This window comes from Lolium rigidum, chromosome 1, assembly GCF_022539505.1.
Source record: "Lolium rigidum isolate FL_2022 chromosome 1, APGP_CSIRO_Lrig_0.1, whole genome shotgun sequence".
NCBI lineage: Eukaryota > Viridiplantae > Streptophyta > Magnoliopsida > Poales > Poaceae > Lolium > Lolium rigidum.
The window spans coordinates 122,069,610-122,092,441 of NC_061508.1; the positions used below are offsets into that span (position 1 = coordinate 122,069,610).

General features: G+C 44.8%; 1 protein-coding gene across 1 annotated transcript; it reads left to right on the forward strand.

Annotated features, from left to right (window-relative positions):
• Positions 1-286: 286 nt before the first annotated feature.
• On the forward strand, positions 287-4,452 carry LOC124681472 (probable glucan 1,3-beta-glucosidase A). Its single transcript, XM_047216388.1, has 10 exons — positions 287-391; positions 463-569; positions 667-786; positions 1,482-1,661; positions 1,800-1,958; positions 2,072-2,241; positions 2,345-2,497; positions 2,955-3,307; positions 3,490-3,669; positions 4,258-4,452. The coding sequence occupies exons 1-10, from the start codon at positions 319-321 to the stop codon at positions 4,335-4,337; spliced, it is 1,575 nt and encodes a 524-aa protein (XP_047072344.1). The 5' UTR covers positions 287-318; the 3' UTR covers positions 4,338-4,452.
• The last annotated feature ends 18,380 nt before the right edge of the window (positions 4,453-22,832 follow it).

The following is a 22,832-nucleotide window of genomic DNA, read 5'->3' on the forward strand; positions in this document are numbered from 1 at the left end:
TCGCGGCGCAACAGGCATGGACCAGGCAGCTGAAACGAGAGCGAGCTGCCTGCCTGCCGGTGCCGGCGGTGCTCGTTTGCGTCTCCACTCCACCATTCCTTGGGATGAACTTGGCGATAAGGAAGGTATAAAATAGCACCGCGCAAAAGCCGAGATTCCCTGACTCCCCAGCCATGCCATGCCACACCCCACTCGGTTCCTGCCACCGGTGGGCTTGGAATCTCCCGTCCCTTTCGCCCTATACAAGCTCCTCCTCCTCCTCCTCCTCCTCCTCTGCCCCGCTCCTTGCGCGCAGCATCTGTTCGATGCATTGCCGACATGGGCCTCCCGCACACTGCTGTCCTGATCTTTGGTTTACTTTGCGTGCTCCAGCTGTCGCACTCGTCATCAGGTCCGAATTCACCCCGATGCGGTTGTTCTTGCCGTCATGGTAGCACTTATGGTTCGCGCTTATCTTTACAGACAACGACTTCACCAAGGTCAGGGCGGTGAACCTGGGAGGCTGGCTGGTCGTGGAGGGGTGGATCAAGCCTTCCCTGTTTGATGGCATCCCAAATGGGGACATGCTGGTGGGTTGTCTCTCGTTCTCAATCGGAGCTCATGCTTTGTACACCTGCTGCGTGTTTTGATTTCTTCTCATGTGGTGTGGCGACTGCCTTGCTTCAGGATGGCACGCAGGTGCAGCTCAAGTCTGTTGCTCTCCAGAAGTACGTGAGTGCAGCTGGTGGCGGTGGCGGGAGCGTGGCTGTGGATCAGGATGTTGCTTCATCTTGGGAGACTTTCAAGGTGAACTATCTATGGAAAGTGTTTTTAGAAATAGGAAAGTGAGTTGATAATACAAATATTTGGTGCCTATACAGGAAGCTGAATACTTTTCTATTCGTTATTTTGGATATCTTTGGACAAAACAGCATTGCATCAATATTTAGGCCTTCATTGGTTTTTGAAAGTCGCCATTTTATTTTCTAAAGAGTTAAGGTAAAAACTGCACACAAAGTAGCATTTTTTTCAACACTATTAGGGCACTATTTCATTCATGGTCTACAGTCTTGAAGTTCATCAGCTCTTTAAGTCACTCCGTGACTCAGGAAGCCCTAGTTAATTTAGGACTGCCACAAAGTTTAAGGACCATTGTATAGTACCTGAGGACTCAAGAGAAAAAAAAACTGTTTCTACACAGGTTATGGAAAAAATATCGCTTCACAGTGTGCACATGAGAGAGTTGTAATTTGTATGTGAATGTGAGTTTCTCAGTGGCAGAAACTACACTTCAGTAAACTGAACAAGTTCACTACTTTTTTTCCATTCATTGTGTTCCGCAGCTGTCTTTTAGTCTTCATAGTTGACAAATAATTATCATATTCGAGGGTAAAGAAACACAATTGAAACAAATAATATTTTATAGTGGAGACTAGGTAAAGACTAAATTTATTCATATGTTAGTTTGATCCTAATTGCATTTGTCTTGGCGTTATTATCAGCTGTGGAGAGTTTCTGATAGTGAATTTCAATTCCGGAGCTTAAGCGGCCAGTTCTTAACAAGAAGTAATGATGATGTAATCTCAGCAACTACAGATTCACCAGGAGACTCGGAAACATTTTTTCTTGAAAGGAATAATTCGTTGCTTCATATCAAACTTTTAAATGGGAGCTATTTGCAGGTATTGATTGTGCTCTCAATACAATCTTGAGATGTCAGCAGTCATGCACTCTCATCAGATTCCTTTTATGAAATGAAACAAATCAGCTTAAGCATCAGCATTTCCACCAGGATAGTTGACATATACTCCATTGTTCAGGTCACAAACAATAATCAGCTTACTTCGAATTATCGTTCCCAACCAGGATGGGGCGATGACATGGCAACATTTGAAATGACAATAGTTGCCAACTACTTGCATGGAGATTACCAGCTTGCTAATGGGTATGGACCTGTGCAGGCAAAATCTGTGTTGACGGTAAGTTTCATAGTTTCAGAGCTGTGTCATCTCCTCCCCAGTTTGTAGGGCAGAGTTTCTATCCCATGTGTCTTGGCATGCTCTGCTAATTTGCTGTATTACACAATTTACAGGAACACCGAAAGAACTTTGTTACTGTAAAAGATTTCCATCTCCTGTCACAAAGCAAAATAAATGCAGTCAGGATTCCAGTTGGATGGTGGATTGCATATGATCCTGATCCACCTGCTCCATTTGTCGGTGGCTCCCTCGATAACCTTGATAGAGCATTCCACTGGGCACAGTAGGTCTAGCCTCTGAACTGTTCTTGATTTTTGTGCAAATAGTTATCCTGCTTTTTATGGTTTTGAGACTGCATTGTATGGTGGGTCTGATTTTTGGATCAGGATTTTTGGTTTAAAGTGCATCATCGATCTTCATGCGGCTCCTGGATCTCAAAACGGAATGGAACACAGTGCTAGCAGGGATGGTTCAGTAGATTGGCCTTCAGAGGCTAACATACAAAAATCATTGGATGTCATTAATTTTTTAGCTCAAAGGTAACAGAACTGTTTCACTCTTTTTTCTTCTTTGTTATAGGAGACATTTTTTCTTTGTGTACACGAAATATTTCTTGATGCGTCCATTTGTAACATAAGGTGCATCAGCAAGTTGGAAAAAGACTTTGAGTTCTCATTCTCAATATTGTGAAGGATTTATTTCTTTCATGCTTGACAGATCTTACAAATAAAAAGGCGGTGGACAATGAGCAGTGATAGACCCACACGTCCTGGATTTATCCCTTTCACCAGTATGCACTCTTGGTCACTAGAATAATATGCAAAAGGCAACTTCAAACATACGTTAACAATGTATGATCTGTTCACTAATCAGGAGATGCATGAAAGTAAAGAGCCGTGTTTTTTGAGTCACTGACATTTTTATAACATTAACAACTAGATTCCACCTATCATTACTTTCTCAGTTTTACAGGACGCATTGTGTCTTTATCTGCAGGTATGCAGACAATCCCTCTCTCCTAGGTATTGAGCTTCTGAATGAGCCTTCCGCAGGAGGAGTCCCACTAGACATTCTAGTTTCATATTACAAAAGAGGATACAAAATTGTACGAAGTTATTCAGAGACAGCTTATGTTATATTCTGCCAGAGGATCGGAAATGCAGACCCAATGGAGCTTTATCAGGCTGATCTGGGTCCAACTAACACTGTTGTGGACTTGCATTACTACAATCTGTTTGATCCTTATTATGAGAAGCTTAATGCAACAGAGAACATACGGGTCGTTTACAAGAACAGACTGCCTCAAGTGCAGGCTTTGAATAGTGCAAGTGGACCTCTTGTTTTCATCGGTAGGTTCTGCAATGTAAATTTTAATTGTTCTTTTATATGTAATACATCTTATATCTACTTTAAAATAATCCATACATGTCATTTGGTTTTATGTATCATTAAACGGAAGGGGTTTCTTAGTTTACGTACTGGTTACTTAGTTTATCTACTCTTTACAAATACTTGCTATGTCATTATTCAGGAGAGTGGGTAAACGAATGGAACGTGGCAAACGCTTCACAAGCTCAATACCAATTATTTGGAAAAGCTCAATTGGAGGTCTTCGGGGAAGCCTCCTTTGGCTGGTCTTATTGGACAGTCAGATGCAACAGTGTCCATTGGGATTATGAATGGAACCTTAGAAATAGGTATCTTATTATTGGTAAGCAGTTTGTTCTTCAGAATTTACTATCATCATATAAATGGAGTTACATGACAATTATTTTTGTCTGGTTACATGTCATATTCCTTTTATCAGCATATGCATATGTTATGTATCACGTTCCATTAAACTCGTTTATTTCACAACTTGTCCTGATGAGTGACGACCATGACCAATGTCTTATGAACTTGGTGACTCTGCTAGAGCTACGGATGCGAGTGGGATAAATCCATTTACCAGTCGAGTTTAAAAGTAATTTTACCAGTCCATCCTAGTTCATTTGCCTTGAGAAAAATTCAAGCACGCGTATAAAATGAACTAACAATTCTGTTGGAAGCATCTACCAGAGAATTTTTTTTTTGGAAGTAACATGATTTAACTAAGTAAGGTGGCCCAATGTGCCGACCCACTTGCATTCCTAGCTAGAGTGTAGATGAACTGCAGCATCCTCCGCTATTGTTAGAGAGACACATGTGCTGTTTTTTTTTTGTTGCAAAGCTTTTGTTGCTTATCTAGCTTTTATTTCCTTTTGCAGTTTGGTTCAGTATAATTTTGCGTCTTAACATTATATATGCTTTTCCTCTTCAGGCAGTTCAACATTGGGAAGGCCACACTACATGATTCTTGTGACAGGATGCCTAGTGTATCTTTTGTCTATATTAACATGATACAGTAAAACATACAGCAAAAAATAGTTTAATACCCATTTAGAAAAAGGAAGATGTCTGATAGTGTCTCTCTAATTTTGAGGCATATATTCGTTCACACAAGTTGAAGTAAAGAGTTCCGGGTGTACATGTAGTTTTTTTTTAATTTTCGAACATTACGTGTTCTGTTCAGTCTTCGGAAAATCCTTTTGAACTTTTACAAAAATTAAGAAAATACCAGTGCATCGGTGCAGCCTTTGCTGAACCTCGGAAAGTCCCGGACCTTATCTGAACTCTGAAGCAACCAAGCAAACCAACTCGTATGGTTTGGTGGACAACGAACGGGGAGCTCCCACCGCCGCTGGTTTGGTACTTTGGTTGCAAATTGTTTGTTCCTAAGTAAGAAGTCTCGTTGGTGTTTCTCGTTTCTACGGAGTAGAAGCGAGCTTTGTGCATGCCGACCTAATAGTTTCAACGAAAAACGCTTCCTGAACGAAGAAAAAAAGGCTGGCTTTCCGAGCCCTCGCAACTCATATACAGTGACACGCTGGACGTTGGTGATGTGGCAAGCAAGCATCAAACAGCAATCACTTTCTGTCGTGCTAGTTGGTTTTGAAAAATATAAGTAGCAGTTGCAGACTGGCAGTACGTACTAGTCAGCAAATTACTACGGCAATCGCTGTTCAGCTAGACACATCCGTGCATGGCAGGTTCTTGTTCAGCTCGATGAAAAGCACCTACTACTACCAGTACCAGGTCAACACACCAACGGTAGATATCTCGGTACACAGCCGCGATCAGCGCATCGCGCTGCCCGGTCACAGGCGTGACGGACCCCGGCGAAGAAAACGCACCACACCATCCGAATTTTCGTTTCTTTCCTCAGCTGTCGGCTTTGACCCTGCACGGATCTGGCCCGCTCAAAACAGTGGACGTCGCCGTTCTTTCATGCCCACGCAAAGGTCGTGTAGTTTGTCATCAGTCATCGCCGCCGGCTCATTATCTCCAATCCACTAAGTACCACTGGTTTGGTCGACGGTCGTTATTTATACTAGGAAGCATTGGCACGGCGACACGCCGTGCCGGTAGGGTTATCATGAGGGAATTAATAAAAAAATAGTAATATTTGTTTTTTTAAATAGTTGTGGAAGAAAGTAATGTATTCTCGTAAGGCGATCGTGAGGCGATTAACAAAAGCTATTAATATCATTTTCGAATAGAAGAGGAGACACTAGTAGAAAATCTCTCATCAATACCGGTTCCAGAGGGGCTTTAGTACCGGTTGAGCAACCGGTATTAATTATCCGGCACTAAAGCCCCCCACCCTTTCGTACTGGTTGCTTACAAACCGGTATAAAAGGGGCCTCCACGTGGGCCACCAGGAGAGCTCAGGGCTAAGGATCTTTGGTACCGGTTGGTAATACGAACCGGTACCAAAGGTTCCCCCGCGGCAGGGAATTTGCCCAAATCTTCGCCGCGGCGAGAATTGGTTTTTTAGGGTTTTTGGAGGGGTTTAGGGATATCGGTTTGTTTCATATCGCGTCGATGCACCGAAACGCGTTTGGGTTTAGGTAGTACATGAAGATCAAGATGATGCATAGCAAGTTGGTGCATATAATATAACACACATGTTATTGCATAAGATCGCAAATTAAGTAGCACTATGCATGAAGATCGATCTTCATGCATAGTGGTACTCTCCGAGGCGTACTCTATATATGTCTATTACATGTAGCATAGTGGTACTCTTCGAGTCAACTATATATGTAACATGTACATCTTCATTCATAGTGGAACTCTGCGAGTGGTGGTATGACGTCCCGAAGGAAAAATCCCGCCAATTCCTCGCCTATTGCTATGAAGCGGTCATCGATTGAGAGCTTGTTCCGCTTTCTTGCCAACTATAAAAGAATAAGATACAAATGAATACATGAAACAACTATTACCGAAACTCAGCACAACTTATGATAACAAAACAAATTTGTGAAGATTGTTTTTGTACCTCTTTATTTCTTTCATTATTCGTTCTCTCGTTGATAATTCTGCGGATGTACTCGCAAACGAAGAATCCACAGAGATCGGTTCCCGGAGGTTGTTGCGGGCATTTCTTTACAAGAATATAATTCAATCAAACAATAGTCAAGTATGATAATTAAAAGGTGTGTGGACCTAGGTAGTACTACTTACTTTCGCACGCCATCGCAGCTTCGGTGTCCATTCACGGGACGTATCTTCCTTGATGAAAGTTTGCCATACGCTGCTCGACAAAAGAAAATGCATAAAAGAGTCATCAATTAGTTCAAAGCAGGAAATTAACGAAACAAACCGATAAGAATTAAAATTACCTTCTGAGCATTAAAAAACAAGACAAGTATAGATCTTTTTTTTGCTTAGTGAGTCCAAGACTTCAACTTCTCCAATTTCCAAATTGATGACGAGAAGAATAAAGTGAAACCTACGCACGTTTCAATATGTAGTGTCATATACATAAGTCATTAGTTAAAATTTTGACATACGGTGAGCAAAATATAATGTGTTATAAGACAAGTAAGACTCACTCGAAGTTGTAAGGCCAAAGTATTAGCTTTTTGTCACGTTGTCGCTTCAAAAACCTTAGCAAAGTCTGCGGTGTATCCTTGTTATAGAGGGATTCTCTATGGTTTTAACATGCATTGTGTTCGGGTCAATGAACCCAATGTCCGTGATATCGTCCCTTTTGCATTCGAGCATCTTCGATCTGCATAATATAGCGCACAAAAGATTATAATCTGCGGACAATGAACGACTTCTCAAATTAAATAAATAAATTACTTACGGACAATAGCAACTGATGATTGATTTGTCGAGGGCCCGGAGATTGTATAACCGAAAGAGTTCGGCGAAGTCAACGTTCACACGATACTCTCGGAAGTAGTGCTCTTCCCTAACTCGCACCATGATAGTCTCGATCCCTTCCTTTGAGGCCTTAAGGTACCACGAATGCAAGTTACGCATACATGTTGGTACCTTCCCGAGATTCTCGACCAAATCTTTCCCTTGAACAAACTGATATGCTCGTTCGGCTAAGGCGTAATCAGTTGCGTCTTGTCGAGAACTTTGAACGGTCTTCCCGTCAAACACCTTGAGAGGGGCGACCGATTGAACGGGTTGTTGTCCGAGCTGGTAGACACTGTGTATCCCTTTTATCTCCCTGATACCCGATTGAACGGGGTTTGTCGCCTCGATCATCTTGTCATACGACCTTTCAATAGAACGCACATAGTCAGATGGCGGCGATGGTACAGGGTCATATAGATTGTCAACGGTACGCACAACTTTCTCCCGATCTAGTGTCTTCTCGAAAGGTATCTCCGGCACTTTCGGTGCAAAAATTTCTTCACCTCGGCCCGAACGGCCTCCGCGTTTTCCTCTGGAGTTTTTTCCCAAGGTAACTTCTCGGTAGGCGGCGGTTGTTTCTCCTTTCTAGCTTTCTTCCTAGGCGGCGTACCGTTCCGCTTAACGGACGCCTGTCTTACGCGGAGGATCTCGAGATGGTGGACTCACGCCGGGGTCCCTCTCGGGTAGGTGTGGACTTGGCTGCTCACCAGGATCGCCACCAGCAGGAGTCGATGGCATTTGCTGCTCATGTGTAGGAGTCGGTGGCCTTTGCAAAAGGACGACGTACTTCTTCGGCCATAGGGCGAAACCGTGCTTGACATCGGCCGGTGTCCTCTCATCTTCACCTCTAGGAATATCAAGCTCCACTTTTTCAAAACCCGAAACAACTTCATCCACCCCGACACGAACACAACCAGGTGGAATGGGCATATGATGGTGCATTGCTCCATCTTCACTTGGGTACACATAGCCGACCGCCACCTTAACGGACGCGGTCCCGATTAACATATGTAGCTCGCAATCTGTCTTCTCCGTGACATAATCCACGGGGTAGCTTCCTCCACATCCGTCAAGATGCGAGGAACCGACACCGCTTCTTCGCTGAGATGGGGCAGCATCGGCTTGTGGATCCTGTAGAAACAAGCGGCCGATCGGGTGCCCTCTCGATTTCTCTCAAGAGCCTCCACCCTAGATAACAACTCCGTTACAATGTCGGCGTCCTTCTTCTTCTTTCGCGAACGGCTTCTATAAGTGTCGGCGCTGTCCGGCCACGCTTCCTTCATGGTGAGACCTGGGCGAGCTCGTACCGTCCAACATGTTCGGGGTTCCCCGCAGCGAGTGTCGGCTCGTCATTCTCTCGATCGGGAATGTACTCTCCCTTTCCGACCTTTTCAATTGCATCTACAAGCTTCGGTACAATTGCCTCAATTTTTTCCTTCCATTTTCCCTTCGCAACGATCAGCCCCTGTCTTTGGGTCCAACCCCGCCCCATGAGCGAACAACCGAACTTGGACCGTTCGGGCCGGTCCCATGTCTCGTGGAGTGATTCCATGATCAATCAGTTTATTCTCAAACGCCGTCCACTTCGGAATGGCACTCTTGTAGCCACCTGACCCCAACTGATGCGGAAGTTTCTTCTTTGCAGCATTTTCGGTATTTTTCTTCGATCGGGACACAAAAGTAGACGATTGCTTATACTCCTTAAATGCGGCCCGAGTGATCTTTTATCTTCACTAGATTATCATCGAATACTCGGATCTTCATTCTTATATTTGTCCCATAAATTTTTCTTGAAGGTCCGGAATTGTATGGCCATCTTCTTCCATGTCCATTCCTTGACTTTATTCTTCCGGCCTTCCGTCATGTCTTCCGGTAGGCTGAACTTTGTCGATAGCGTGTCCCAAAGAAATTTTTTCAACTTGTCGTTGACATAACTAGCACCACTCTCCGGGTTCTTCGGCTTATGCCACTCTTGAATGCTGATCGGTACATGGTCCCTAACAATAACTCCGGATTGACTTGTAAATTTGCGGCAAAACTCCTTGGGCTCCACTGGTTCACCATTATCCTTGAATGCCGTGAGGGCTAACCTGCCCTCGCCCTTTAGCACCCGCGTCGGGCCTCGTTTTGATCTAACAGACTTGCTCGATGATCTAGAAGGCTAAAAGAAAAAATTATTCGTTAATAAGTGCAATACAAATAAATGAATGCATCTAGGGATGAACATATAGACTAATTGATACATAGATATACACCTCGCCGGAGTTTGTGATGGACACTTCGTTGTCTCTTCTAATTTGTTCGAGACTCAAGTCCCTCGCCGAAATCATTCAGAAAGTCTTGGAAATCATTGTCATCTCCATCGTCGGGTTCCGGACCACGGGCACTCTCATAGATCAATTGCTGCACCGCTTCTTCCCCCTCCTCATCTCGGACGAAGGTGCCGTCCTCCATACCTCAATGTCACTACAAAATTAAGAAAGCAATTGTATTTCATTCCTCATGTAATGATCATATAACAGATTTCTAGATGAATAACAAATTGAAATGAAGAAAGCAAGAAAACCCTAACAGATTTCTCGACCCTAACCCTAACACTCGGCGCTCCTCCTCTCGCTCTTCTCTCTATGTCGCGGCGGCACCGCCACGGACTCGGCACCGCTACGGCACCCTAACCCTAACACTCGGCGCTCCTCCTCTCGCTCTTCTCTCTATGACACGGCGGCACCGCCACGGACTCGGCACCGCTACAGACCCTAACCCTAACACTCGGCGCTCCTCCTCTCGCTCTTCTCTCTATGTCGCAGCGGTTTGTGAATATTCCAAAATTTGGGGAAATCTAAAATTTGTTTCAAAGTTGCCACTTTGCATGCTTATATTAAGATTTTGACTTTGAATCAGCAAGGTTGACTTTAACCAAGTTGTTCACTTTTATGAGTACTATTGATCTGGGCAAAAAGATTAGCAAGTTTAGTTTAGAAATAGTTAACCAAAGGGGCTCAAAGTAGGCATCATATTATTTTTGGCAGATTTGACCATTAGCATATGTCACTTAGGTTTTTTCACTTTCTTCCCTTTTTCTTTGATTTTCTTTGACCCAAATGGTGTTGTCTTGTGTTGAAATGGTATAGGGTTGTGTTTTAATAATTCAAACCAAGAAAGTATGGCCTTTGCTCAAATTTGCAAATTGGCCATACACTCACATATACCCAAATGTTGTTGTCTTGTGTTGAAATGGTATAGAGCATGGCAGCGGCACGGCAGCGACAGGGCAGCGGCACGGCAGGGCACGGCAGGGCAGCGGCACGGCGCACGGGCAGGGCAGCGGCAGGGGCAGGGCACGGCAGGGCAGCTTCACGGCTCACGGGCAGGGCAGCGGCACGGCAGCGGCAGGGGCAGGGCACGGCAGCGGCAGCGGCAGCGGCATGGGCGTGGGCGTCTGCGGCATTTCGTCGAACACCCTAAGGGTGGTGTCGACGAAGCCGCAGAGTGCGGCTTGGCGTCGTCGGCGTGGGCGTCTGCGAGCGTCGGGGAACGGCGGGGCGTGGTGAGGCGACGTCGGGGCACGGCGGGGCGTGGTAAGGCGACGTCGGCGGCGCCGACGCCGGACAGTGCGAGCGCGCGTGCGAGCGGGGGAGGGAAGAAGGCCGGGGAGGGAGCGGCGGACTTACCTGCGGGGCGCGGCGACGGCGACCGCGTGGCTGCGGACGGCGCGGCGTGGCTCGGATGGCGGCGCGGCGTGGCTCGGATGGCGGCGCGGCGTGGGTGCGAACGGCGGCACGGCAGCGTCGAGCGGGGGATTTGTGAAATTGGGGAAGTTTTTCGTCGCGCGCCTAAGTGAAAACTAGGGGAGGGACCTTTGGTACCGGTTGGTGCCCGAAAGACCTTTCGTACCGGTTGGTGGCACCAACCGGTACCAAATGTTTTTTTTTGTTTTTCTTTTTATGTTATCTTTTCTTTTGCTGTTTCTTTTCTATTTATTTTTTTCTTTTCTGTTTCTTTTTTACTTTTCTGTTTCTTTTTACTTTTCTGTTTCTTTTTCTTTTATTTTCTATTTCTTTTCTTTTTATTATTTTCTATTGCTTTTCTATTTCTTTTCTTTCCTTTTCTTTTCTATTTCTTTTTTTCTTTTCTGTTTCTTTTTTACTTTTCTATTTCTTTTTACTTTTCTGTTTCTTTTTCTTTTATTTTCTATTTCTTTTCTTTTTATTGTTTTCTTTTGCTTTTCTATTTCTTTTCTATTTCTTTTCTTTCCTTTTCTTTTCTATTTCTTTTTTTCTTTTCTGTTTCTTTTTTACTTTTCTGTTTCTTTTTACTTTTATGTTTCTTTTTCTTTTATTTTCTATTTCTTTTATTTTTATTATTTTCTATTGCTTTTCTTTTCTTTTTCTTTTCTATTTCTTTTCTTTCCTTTTCTTTTCTATTTCTTTTTTTCTTTTCTGTTTCTTTTTTACTTTTCTGTTTCTGTTTTACTTTTCTATTTCTTTTTCTTTTCTTTTCTATTTCTTTTCTTTTTATTATTTTCTATTGCTTTTCTTTTACTTTTCTATTTCTTTTCTTTCCTTTTCTTTTATATTTCTTTTATATTTGTTTTCTTTACTCCCGCCACGACATCGTCCGCGCGGGAAAATTTCCCGCCACGACGCCGCGCGGGAAACTTTCCCGCCACGACGCCGCGCGTGCGAGAAAAAAGGCGAGAAAGAAAGGGCGGGAATAAAATTTTATTACGATTGAACTCGAATTAAAATTACATAGCTCAACTGAAAATTAAGATACATGGCCAGATTTGACTCGTTGGAGTCATTCGGTCATACTCGTGCCTAGCCCTATAGTACTCGCCATCGTAGTCGTCGTAGTCGCCGTCATCATCGTCGCTGGCATCGGGGTCGCGGTAGTCGAACCTCGGCGGGAGAGCATGCGTGGGCTGGGATTGAGGGTAGCGCAGGCGGGGGCCACGGTAGGCCATGACGCCCTGGAGAGTCCGGCCGCGCCACCACAGCCGACGGCCGGCCTCGTTGAAGTTCGGAGGAGGCGGGCCGCCCTCCTCGTGCCTGGCAAGCGCCCTCTCACGCCGATTGATGAAGAAGCTTTCCCAAGTCGGGCTGTAGTCGGGATGCCACTCGGGATTCCTCCGCTGCTCTGGCGTGAGCTCGAAGTAGTAGTGGTTCGTGATGGCCATCTCGCGCGCCACACCTAGAGGGACCGGAGGGACCGGTACGCCTCCGACGCTTAGCAACCAGCCGGTCGGGACGCGGTAGCCCGGCGGGCAGGGGTAGTTCGAGGCGCAAAGCGCCTCCGCCTCCCGGGGGTTAGAGATGCGATGGAAGCCATGGGAGAGAATGATGAGGTTTGCGAGATATGAGTCTAGATGTGATATGTAAATGGTGGCCAAGCCTACATATATATAATGAAAAAATGGCGGGAAGACAGAGGCGGGAACCGGTGGAAAGCGCGGGAAGAAAATAGGCGGGAAGACAGATCGAGGCAAACCTTTAGTACCGGTTGGTGGGTGCAACCGGTACTAAAGCTGTCGGCAGGATAAGGACGCCCTGCTCGATGAGATATAGTATGTAGCGCACGACGCCCGTCGGTGGGATAAGGACGCGTGGGTAACCTTTAGTACCGGTTGGTGGGTGCAACCGGTACTAAAGCTGTCGGCGGGATAAGGACGCCCTGCTCGATGAGATAAAGTATGTAGCGCACGACGCCCTGTCGGTGGGATAAGGACGCGTGGGTAACCTTTAGTACCGGTTCGTGTCTGCAACCGGTACTAAAGCTGTCGGCAGGATAAGGACGCGTGGGTAACCTTTAGTACCGGTTCGTGTCTGCAACCGGTACTAAAGCTGTCGGCAGGATAAGGACGCTCTCGCCTATAAAAGGAGCATCGATAGACCATGGGAAGCAGCTCAACAAGCCAACATGGATGGAGAGTTTCATCACCATGGATGGAGGAAAGGGTTGGGAAATCTCCCGTGGCGGAACTTGTCGAAGATGCCCTTGGTGCACACGCCCTATGGCATCTTCGGAAGTTCCGCCTCGAAAAATTTCCCCGCAAGCCCGTGGAAGACTCCATCTCCTCTAACAATGTTGGGGAAAGGGTTGGGAAATCTCCCGTGGCGGAACTTGTCGAAGATGCCCTTGGTGCACACGCCCTATGGCATCTTCGGAAGTTCCGCCTCGGAAAAATTTCCCAGCAAGCCCGTGGAAGACTCCATCTCCTCTAACAATGTTGGGGAAAGGGTTGGGAAATCTCCCGTGGCGGAACTTGTCGAAGATGCCCTTGGTGCACACGCCCTATGGCATCTTCGGAAGTTCCGCCTCGGAATTTTTTTCCTGCAAGCCCGTGGAAGACTCCATCTCCTCTAACAATGTTGCGGAAAGGGTTGGGAAATCTCCGTGGCGGAACTTCTCGAATATGCCCTTGGTGCACATGCCCTATATATGGCATATTCGGAAGTTCCGCCTCGAAAAATTTCCCTGCAAGCCCGTGACTTAACTAGTAAAACAAGCCAACCATCTCCATTGTTAATATCTTACATACGAGTAACATCATTACACAAAAGTGATTTCCATATTGAGATACACAAGTTATGATCCCTATATGTAGCTAGCTAGTCTTCCGAGTTTTCTTCGCCCGTTTCCCTTTCTTCTTATCGCGACGCAACCATGGACAATCTTCATTGTTTAAGATGATGCTTGGGTCAATTTTTACCTTGAAGGGTGGAATATCGTCAAACTTATTATAATCTTCTCGAACATGTCTGTCTTGTCCTCTACTCCCACGATGTTTCTTTTTCTCGAAAGAACTATGTGCCGCTTTGGCTCATCGTATGATGTGTCCTCTTGCCTTTCTTTTCTTTTTTTCGGTTTGCTAGACATATCCTTCACATAAAAAACCTGAGCCACTTCACCGGCTAGGACAAATGGTTCGGTGTCGTACCCAAGATTCTTGAAATCCACCGTAGTCATTCCGCATCGCGGGTCTACCCGTACCCCGTCTTTCAGGTTGAACCATTTACACCGGAACAAAGGGACCTTGAAATTAGGTCCATAGTCAAGTTCTCATATCTCCTCTATGTACCCATAATATGTGACCTTGTTCCCATTTCCATCTTCTGCATCAAAGCGGACACCACTGTTTTGGTTGGTGCTCTTTTTGTCTTGGGCGAAAGTGTAAAATGTGTTCCCATTAATCTCGTACCCTTGAAAAGTAGATATAGTAGAAGATGGTTGCTTGGCCAACAAGTACAGCCTGCTCGTCATCGGTGACATTCATGAGACGTGTTTGCAACCAACCGCCGAAAATCTTCATGTGTTCTCCATCAATCCAATCTTCACGTTGCTCCGGGTATTTAGAGCGTAAGATCTCCTTGTGTTCCTCTTTGTACGGAGCCACCAAGATGGAATTAAGTAGAACTGTGTAGTGTGCTTGAGTGAAAGAATGTCCGTCCATACACGTTGCTGATTTCTTTCCTAGCGTGCCTTTTCCACGCAGTCTCCCCTCATAGCGCGATTCAGGAACACCGATCGGCTTAAGGTCAGGAATAAAGTCAACACAAAACTCAATGACCTCCTCTCGTTCCATAGCCCTTGGAGATGCTTCCTTCCGGCCTAGCACGGTTATGAACGTACTTCTTTAAGACTCCCATGAATCTCTCAAAGGGGAACATGTTGTGTAGAAATACAGGACCGAGAACGCCAATCTCTTCGACCAGGTGAACTAGGAGATGTGTCATAATATTGAAGAAGGATGGTGGGAACACCAACTCGAAGCCGACTAGACATTGGACCACATCCTTCCGTAAATTTTGTAGAGTAAGTGGATTGATCACCTTCCGAGAAATTGCATTGAGGAACGCACATAGCTTCACAATGGGTACTCGAACATTTTCCTGCGTAAGCCCCCTCAATGCAACCGGAAGTAATTGTGTCATAATCACGTGGCAGCTCATGAGACTTTAGGTTTTGAAACTTTTTCTCCGACATGTTTATTATTCCCTTTATATTCGACGAGAAGCCAGACGGGACCTTGATGCTACTCAGGACTTCAAAAAAGATCTCCTTCTCCTCTTTGGTAAGAGCATAGCTGGCAGGACCTTGATACTTCTCTGGATTCAGGTTGTTTCCTTCGTGGATACTTTGCTGGTCCCGCCGTGCATCCGGTGTATCTTTTGTCTTCCCATACACGCCCAAGAAGTTTAGCAGGTTCACGCAAAGATTTTTCGTCACGTGCATCACGTCGATTGCGAGTGAACCTCTAAGAATTTCCAGTAGGGTAGCTCCCAAAATATCGACTTCTTCTTCCACATGGGTACGTGTCCGTCAACATCATGCGGAACAGATTGTCCGCCGGGACCCTTTCCAAAGATCACTTTTAAATCCTTGACCATATCATATATAACTTCCCCATTAGGGCGGGTAGGCTTCGTTCGGTTATCTGCCTCACCTCCGAAATGCTTTCCTCTCTTTCTTACGTGATGTTGTTTTGGAAGAAATCGACGATGCCCCGGTACACATTCTTGTTTCCCAAATAATTACTATCAGTCTCACCTAAACAGTGTGTGCATGCATTGTATCCCTTGTTTGACTGCCCTGAAATGTTACCAAGAGCAGGCCAATCATTGATGGTTACAAATAACAACGCTCGTAGGTTAAATTCCTTTTGTTCATGCTCATCCCACACAGGTACACCTTCGTCACGCCACAACTCTAAAAGTTCTTCAACCAATGGCCTCAGGTACACATCAATGTCGTTGCCGGGTTGCTTTGGGCCCTGGATGAGCACTGGCATCATAATGAACTTCCGCTTCATGCACAACCAAGGAGGAAGGTTATAGATACATAGAGTCACCGGCCAGTGCTATGATCGGAGCTCTGCTCCCGAAAGGATTAAAGCCATCCGTACTTAGACCAAATCTTAAGTTCCTTGCGTCATCCGAAAATGACTTGAACTCTCTGTCGATTTTTCTCCACCTGCGACCCGTCGGCGGGGTGTCTCAGCATCACATCTTTCTTACGGTCCTCTTTGTGCCATCGCAACAACTTGGCATGCTCTTTGTTCCGGAACAAACGTTTCAACCGTGGTATTATAGGAGCATACCACATCACCTTCGCGAGAACCCTCTTCCCGGGGGTGGACTCACCCTCAACATCGCCGAGGTCATCTCGCCTCGATCTTATACCTCAATGCACTACATACCGGGCATGCATTCAAATTCTCGTACTCCCGCGGTAGAGGATGCGATCATTGATGCATGCATGTATCTTCCGCACCTCTAATCCTAGAGGGCGAGACAACCTTCTTTGCTTCGTACGTGCTAGAGGGCAACACGTTCTCCCCTGGAAGCATCTTCTTTATTATTTTCAGCAACTTTTCAAATCCCTTGTCGAAGTACCATTCTCTCGCCTTCCATCTGCAAGCAATTCCAGCGTGGTACCCGAGCTTTTTCCGACCATTTTCGCAATTTGGGTACAACAGTTTGTTGTGATCCTCTAACATTTTCTCCAACTTCAACCTCTCCTTTTCATTTCCGCAGTTCATCTTCGCATCAAGAATGGCCCGACCCAAATCGTCATCCGGGTCATCAAAAATCGGCTCATCGAAAATGAGCTCTTCTTCAGCTTCGTCTTCCCCCATTCTACTACCACCGTCTTCGGTGAATAAGGGATAGTTGTCACTATCCTCTTCTTCTTCGTTGTCTTCCAATATAACCCCTCTTTCTCCGTGCTTGGTCCAACAATTATAGCTGGGCATGAAACCATTCTCCAGCAGGTGGACGTGAAGGGTCTTCGAGGTAGAGTAATTCTTCATATTCTTACAGGAACTACATGGACAATACATGAAACCATTCGACCGCCTGTTTGCCTCAGCCACGTTGAGAAAATAATGCATGCCAGTAATGAACTCGGGATGGCACCGGTCACCGTACATCCATTGTCGACTCATCTGCATTTTATATATATCAAAAATCATTAAGTACACAACATCATGGATATATGAGTGACCAACTTAATTAATATTCAAGTTCATCACATAAAACTAATTGTTTTTTATAAAAGAAGAGGGGCTCACCGAGGTGGTACCGTGCCGGCTACGGGACGACGCTGGCGATCGACAGCGGTAAGGACGGGGATGATACTAATTAAAACCTACAAAAAATACCATAATTTCAGCTCAAATTGCATATAAAAAAATAAAATCACTAACTTAGGCATTTAATCGAACACCTTGCTTGCACTACAAAAATAGTACGAGTTAAAGCTACCAAAGAACTGAGCTAAATTAGGAACGCCGGATGGAAGGATGATATTGCTAACCCTTGGATAGATGTATGCCGTTAATCTTGTTAAAATGGTGGAGAAAAATAAAGATTATTGGAGTGTGAGAGGTGGAGAAAAATTTAGAGTGTGAGGAAGAAGAGAAAAATGAGAGCCAGGGGGCTCGGGAAGGGATCTGGGCGATTTGATATAGCTGGGTATCCTTTGGTACCGGTTCGTGTTACGAACCGGTACCAAAGGTCCAGCCCGGGCCCCACCACGCGTCTGAATTTTGGCCGAAGACCTTTCGTACCGGTTCCTAACACGAACCGGTACGAAAGCTCCTCACGAACCGGTACCAAATCTCCTCGCCCGCCAGAGCCATTGAACCGGTATAGATGACCCCATTGGTACCGGTTCGTAAGGGAACCGGTACCAATGGCTTAGATGGATGAGAGGTTTTCTACTAGTGAGACAAATAGTGGAGTATTTTGTTTGTCGCAGTTTTTATAGCAGATCCATGAATGTACTATTGAAGAAGGTAACTACATATGGAGAATTACCATCGGTAAATTATTGCTAAAGATTGTTGCTCGTGCACATTTGGAATTTACCGATGAAGATTGTTGCCTGTGCACCTTTAAAAATTACCGGTAAAATACCACCGCTGAAGAAATATGTGTCTTTGAAAACCCTTTGTTAAATAATTACCATAGGGAAGTTACTATTTGGGACTGATGATTTGCGTGGAATAACTAATGGCACGCCGATGAAGGATTAATGTCGAATAATCACTGCGGATGTCAAAATCATGTGTGTAGAAATAACCATCAAAGAAACCGACAAATCACCTTCGAAGTTACCATGGTGAAACTACAACTCGAAAAATGTGTCAAAGAATAGAAAAAAGAAAAAAAGATCACTGCTAAAGAATTACTACAAAAGAATTACTCATCCTAGAGGAGGTACCTTCTGGTAACTACCGGCGGGACATTACAGCCGTGGAGTTATCTTAAAAAACTACCGTCGAAGAGTAAAAAGAGAGAAACGGAAAAAATGTTCAAAGGAGTGCCATTGGAGAGTTTCTCATCATCGAGGAGGTACCGTGGACTAAATACCAGTAGAAACTTATGGGCGGAAAGTTATCTCCGAAATTTACCCTCGAAAGTAAAAGAGAGAAACGTAAAAATATTTTTTTTCCAGCAAAGGGCGACGTTGCAGCCGCTAATTGGTAGAAAATGATACCTCTCTAGTGAACATGCTGTGAAGCACTATGAGTTATATACATTCACACCGGTACGGAGTATATATGTATACACTGGTTGCATGATATATTATGTCATGTATACTTTGTGATGTGTGTAGCACCACACGAAATTTACAGCTCGACGGAAAGAGTGAGAGTAAAGAAACAACGTAGGGAAGCTACAAGTGGAAAGTTATGTCAGAGAATTATTTTCTAAGGGAAAGTTTACGACTAATAGCCGATAGTAAATTACGGCCATAAAAGTAGGCAATCTCGAAGACTTTTCGTAGGGTAACTACCGAAAGTGACCATCGAGTAATTAAATGATTTGAGAAAATACCACCGTCGAAGTAGGCTAACTACCGTCGGAAAGTTACGGACGAAAATGTGTATTAAATCAATTTGCGTCAAAGATTAAGATCAGAAAATTGTGCCAAAAGATTACTGTCAAGTAACTTTTTTTAAAAAAAAAGGAGCTAAAAATGTACGGTCTATAAATTATGGTCATAAAGGTGTGTCAAGAAATTACTGCCAAGTAGTTTAAGAAAAGTGACGTAAAAACGGTGTATACGTAAAAAATGATGTTGCAGATGTAGGTAGTTTTTTCTGTTTGAAAGGAAGATGTAGTTAATGCATCATAGCATAAGGCCACATGGAACATCTACAGTGCATAAATGTAAATCACTCTCATGCAAGCAAAAGGGTTCAACTTTAATATATAGTATATTATAGATATATGTAATTAGCACAGTATTTTTTAATAAGGTGGCAAAAGATTTGCTACCATTCATTAATTAAGTAGGAGTGTCTTGACAAGAGAAAACAAACGAACAAGAAAAAATGTTGTTTCCAAGGGATTACTCTCCCGTTGTTACAAAACTCAAATGTTTAGCCCCGCGGCAATGCAAAGTTTAACCTTGTTCTTAATAATCTCAAGAATAATAGTAGAAGGCACGGCTTTGTTGTTGAATACCCTTGGGTTCCACTCCTTCCAAATTGTCCAAGTCACAAGCATAGTGAGAGAAGTCATTACCTTTCGATTTGGGGAAGCCCTACAAGTCATCATAGTCCACCAAAATTTGAGTGAGAGGTTGACCATCCACGCATGGGTTTGCATGGGTTTGGATGGAGGAGATACCAATCCAATACTTTACCATAATCCAAAGCCTTGTGGAGAAACAATAATGGGAGAATAGGTGAGACGTCGTCTCTTTTGTTTGCTTGGAAAGCGGGCAAAGCCTGCAATTGTTTCACCCTCTCCTCCCAAGACGGCCCGCCATCCAAATCTTATTTCAGATAGCCAACCATGGAAAAATTGATCTTTGGAGGCGCTCAAGCTTTCCAAACCAACTTGTTCATGGTCGTGTGAGTGGTAGACAAGAATTGTGCATTGTATGCCGAGGTCGTGGAGTACTGCCCATTAGGTGTGAGGTTCCAAGAGATGTCGTCATTGCCCTCGTCGTTTAGGTGGATGTCATTTAGTTGCACCCAAAGCAGGATGTATTCATGAATGTGTTGCACGCTCAAGCTTATGTCCATCCTAGTTTTTGCAATACAACCATTGTTGAGCAAGGCGTGGTTGATTTTCCATTTCTTTCTTGTGGAGGCCTCATAGATGAGCGGGGAAATATCCTTGGGCTTCCTCCCATTGAGCCAAAAAGAATCCCAAAAGGGGGCGATTTTCCCATTACCAATGGTCATGGTGGAGGCCGCATAGAATAGATCCATATCAACATCATCACAAGGAGAACCCATACCGATACATAGCTTCTTTAGGTCGCGCCATTCGAACCTAGGCCACCGCAAACAAAGAACTCTCGCAAATTTCTCAAGGTGTAAGATGCCCATACCTCAAAAAAAAATTTGTTCTACAAACCGCTTTCCAATTAAACTTGCATTTGCTATCGTTAATTAGCACAATATAAATAATCAAAGTGAAATATGATGGTGCAGTAGGGGGGTGATGCAAAAAAAAAATGTGTGCAAACCAGCGAGGCCTCAGCTGCCGTGGCGGCGCGATCCCATCGTTCATCAAGCCAGCTCTCTCTAAGGAATCTCTAGCAGCACGATTCACATATTAAAAGTGTTTGCTTTGGTAGATTTTGGTTGGATCATGGATATTAAATTATCCATGTCACTCACATGTCTATTTGGGTCGGGTAGATGCAGCAGCTAGAGGCATTTTGGTCTGCCAAGATCTTTTCCTCATTTTCTCCCAAGTGGCTAATATAAAATGGAAAACAATAGCAACCAAACTAATTTAAACAAGTACATTCAAATAAATAACATAGTTCGCAATCAATGTAGTCTACCAACTCAACAATATAGTTTACACGAAAACAAATAAAAGGATATGGCTACTGGTTTCCCGCCAATGCCAACTGATGCTCAATCGAATCTGGTTGAAATCGATTGTGAGTGTAGGGATCAAGGATCTCATGATACACATGGAGGAACTACTCAAACGTTGCTGGCGCAGGCTGCGGCGCAACCAAATCACCCTGAAATTTTCACACTTGGTCAAGGCGGCCTTCATCACGCTCATCCTCAACTCAGTTATCACCTCCCACATGGTCTCAATGCTTCATGTTTTAGGAGGGCACCAAACAATAGCTCACCGAGATTGGAGCACACCAAATACCCTTCACATCCTTTCTGCAAGCAAACCTCATCTTTTTTCCATCTGCACACGGTTTGGCTTCACGAGTGTGGACTAGTTAGGATAGATGCCATCAGATACCTGAGAGGGCTTGAATATCTTGATATCTTTATGAGAACCTGCCATGCCAAAGAAAGAGTGCCGGATCCATAGTTTGTGTGATGCAATAGCCTCAAGAATGACAGTACATCCCTTTGTATGCCCGCTATATTGCCCCTGCCATTCAAAATGATAGTTCTTCCACTCTAAATGTATGCAATCTATGCTTACAATCATCCCCGAAAACCCCCTTACCTCGTTGATCGACAACAGCGGGGCAGTGTCTGCAACATTTGTCTCTCTCATGTAACACATCACCGAACCGCAATCACGGCTTTGTAGAACTTATAGCCGAGTCAAGTCATGTGGTCTCGCTCATTCGCAAATACTCATCAACAAGAGCATCGACAACTCCATATGTAAGCATGCGAATAGCCGCGGGATATTTTGGAATGAAGTGAAGCCAGGCTTACCGTCGGCATCAGCCTTGCATCTGAAGTACGAGTCATACTCCCTCACGACTTATAAAATAGTCAAGAACGCAACTTTCTTGACACCCGATAGCTGCGATGTAATATGTGCTTCAGGTAGATTGGATTTGTAGAATGGAAGTAGTCTCTATAGAGCCATTAGTGACTAGCTTCTCGACTGTGCTTGATGTTTCTCCTGCCTAGCCTCGTGGAACCCCTGTGCAGACTGGCTCTCCTTGTGCTCATGGATGAGGGTGGCAGTGGTTATCATCACTTCGGATTTACCGTGTCTGACTCATCGTTCGATGATGTCTCGATGTAGTGCTTGTAGAAAAACTCGACCAACTTCCTCATGTCCTTCTATGTACAATGGCCATATATGTGTCACTATCCACTATCTATGCATGCCGACACAAATGGCCAAACAGGTCCAGATTTGTACCTCAAACTCGGTCGCGCAAATGGACCAACAGGTCCTAGGTGTCGCTATTGGTGGACGGATCCTAGGCGATGAGCGGCAAACTTGACATGTTCATATGCCAGGAGGTGTGCACAAGGACGCTGGTAGCAGGACTAGCCTCCGGCGAGCAACGACCCACATTGATAGCGCCTAAATGGCGAATGGAGGGGCAGGCGATGGCGTCGCAATAGGGTTGTAGTGTAGAGAGGAGTGCGATTTGGGTGTCAAGTGGCTTGTGTGCCACTAGAGAGCAGGTCCCCTGAGGAGCAGAGGGGGACACGAGCGTTGTATGCCTCGATGCATTCCCAAACCCAAATGGTTCGGTCCATGCGCCTCGCTTTGTTTGCGTTGGGCCACCGGGCTTGGGTTTTCTTGTACTCATGTCCTCGCGGACTAAAACGGGAAGTCATGACCCGTTTGCGTTAGGCAGCTGGAGATGCCTTGATAAAAATATATAGAATAAAACCACATACTTTCTATTTCTCGTTTATATGTGAATAAGTTTTAA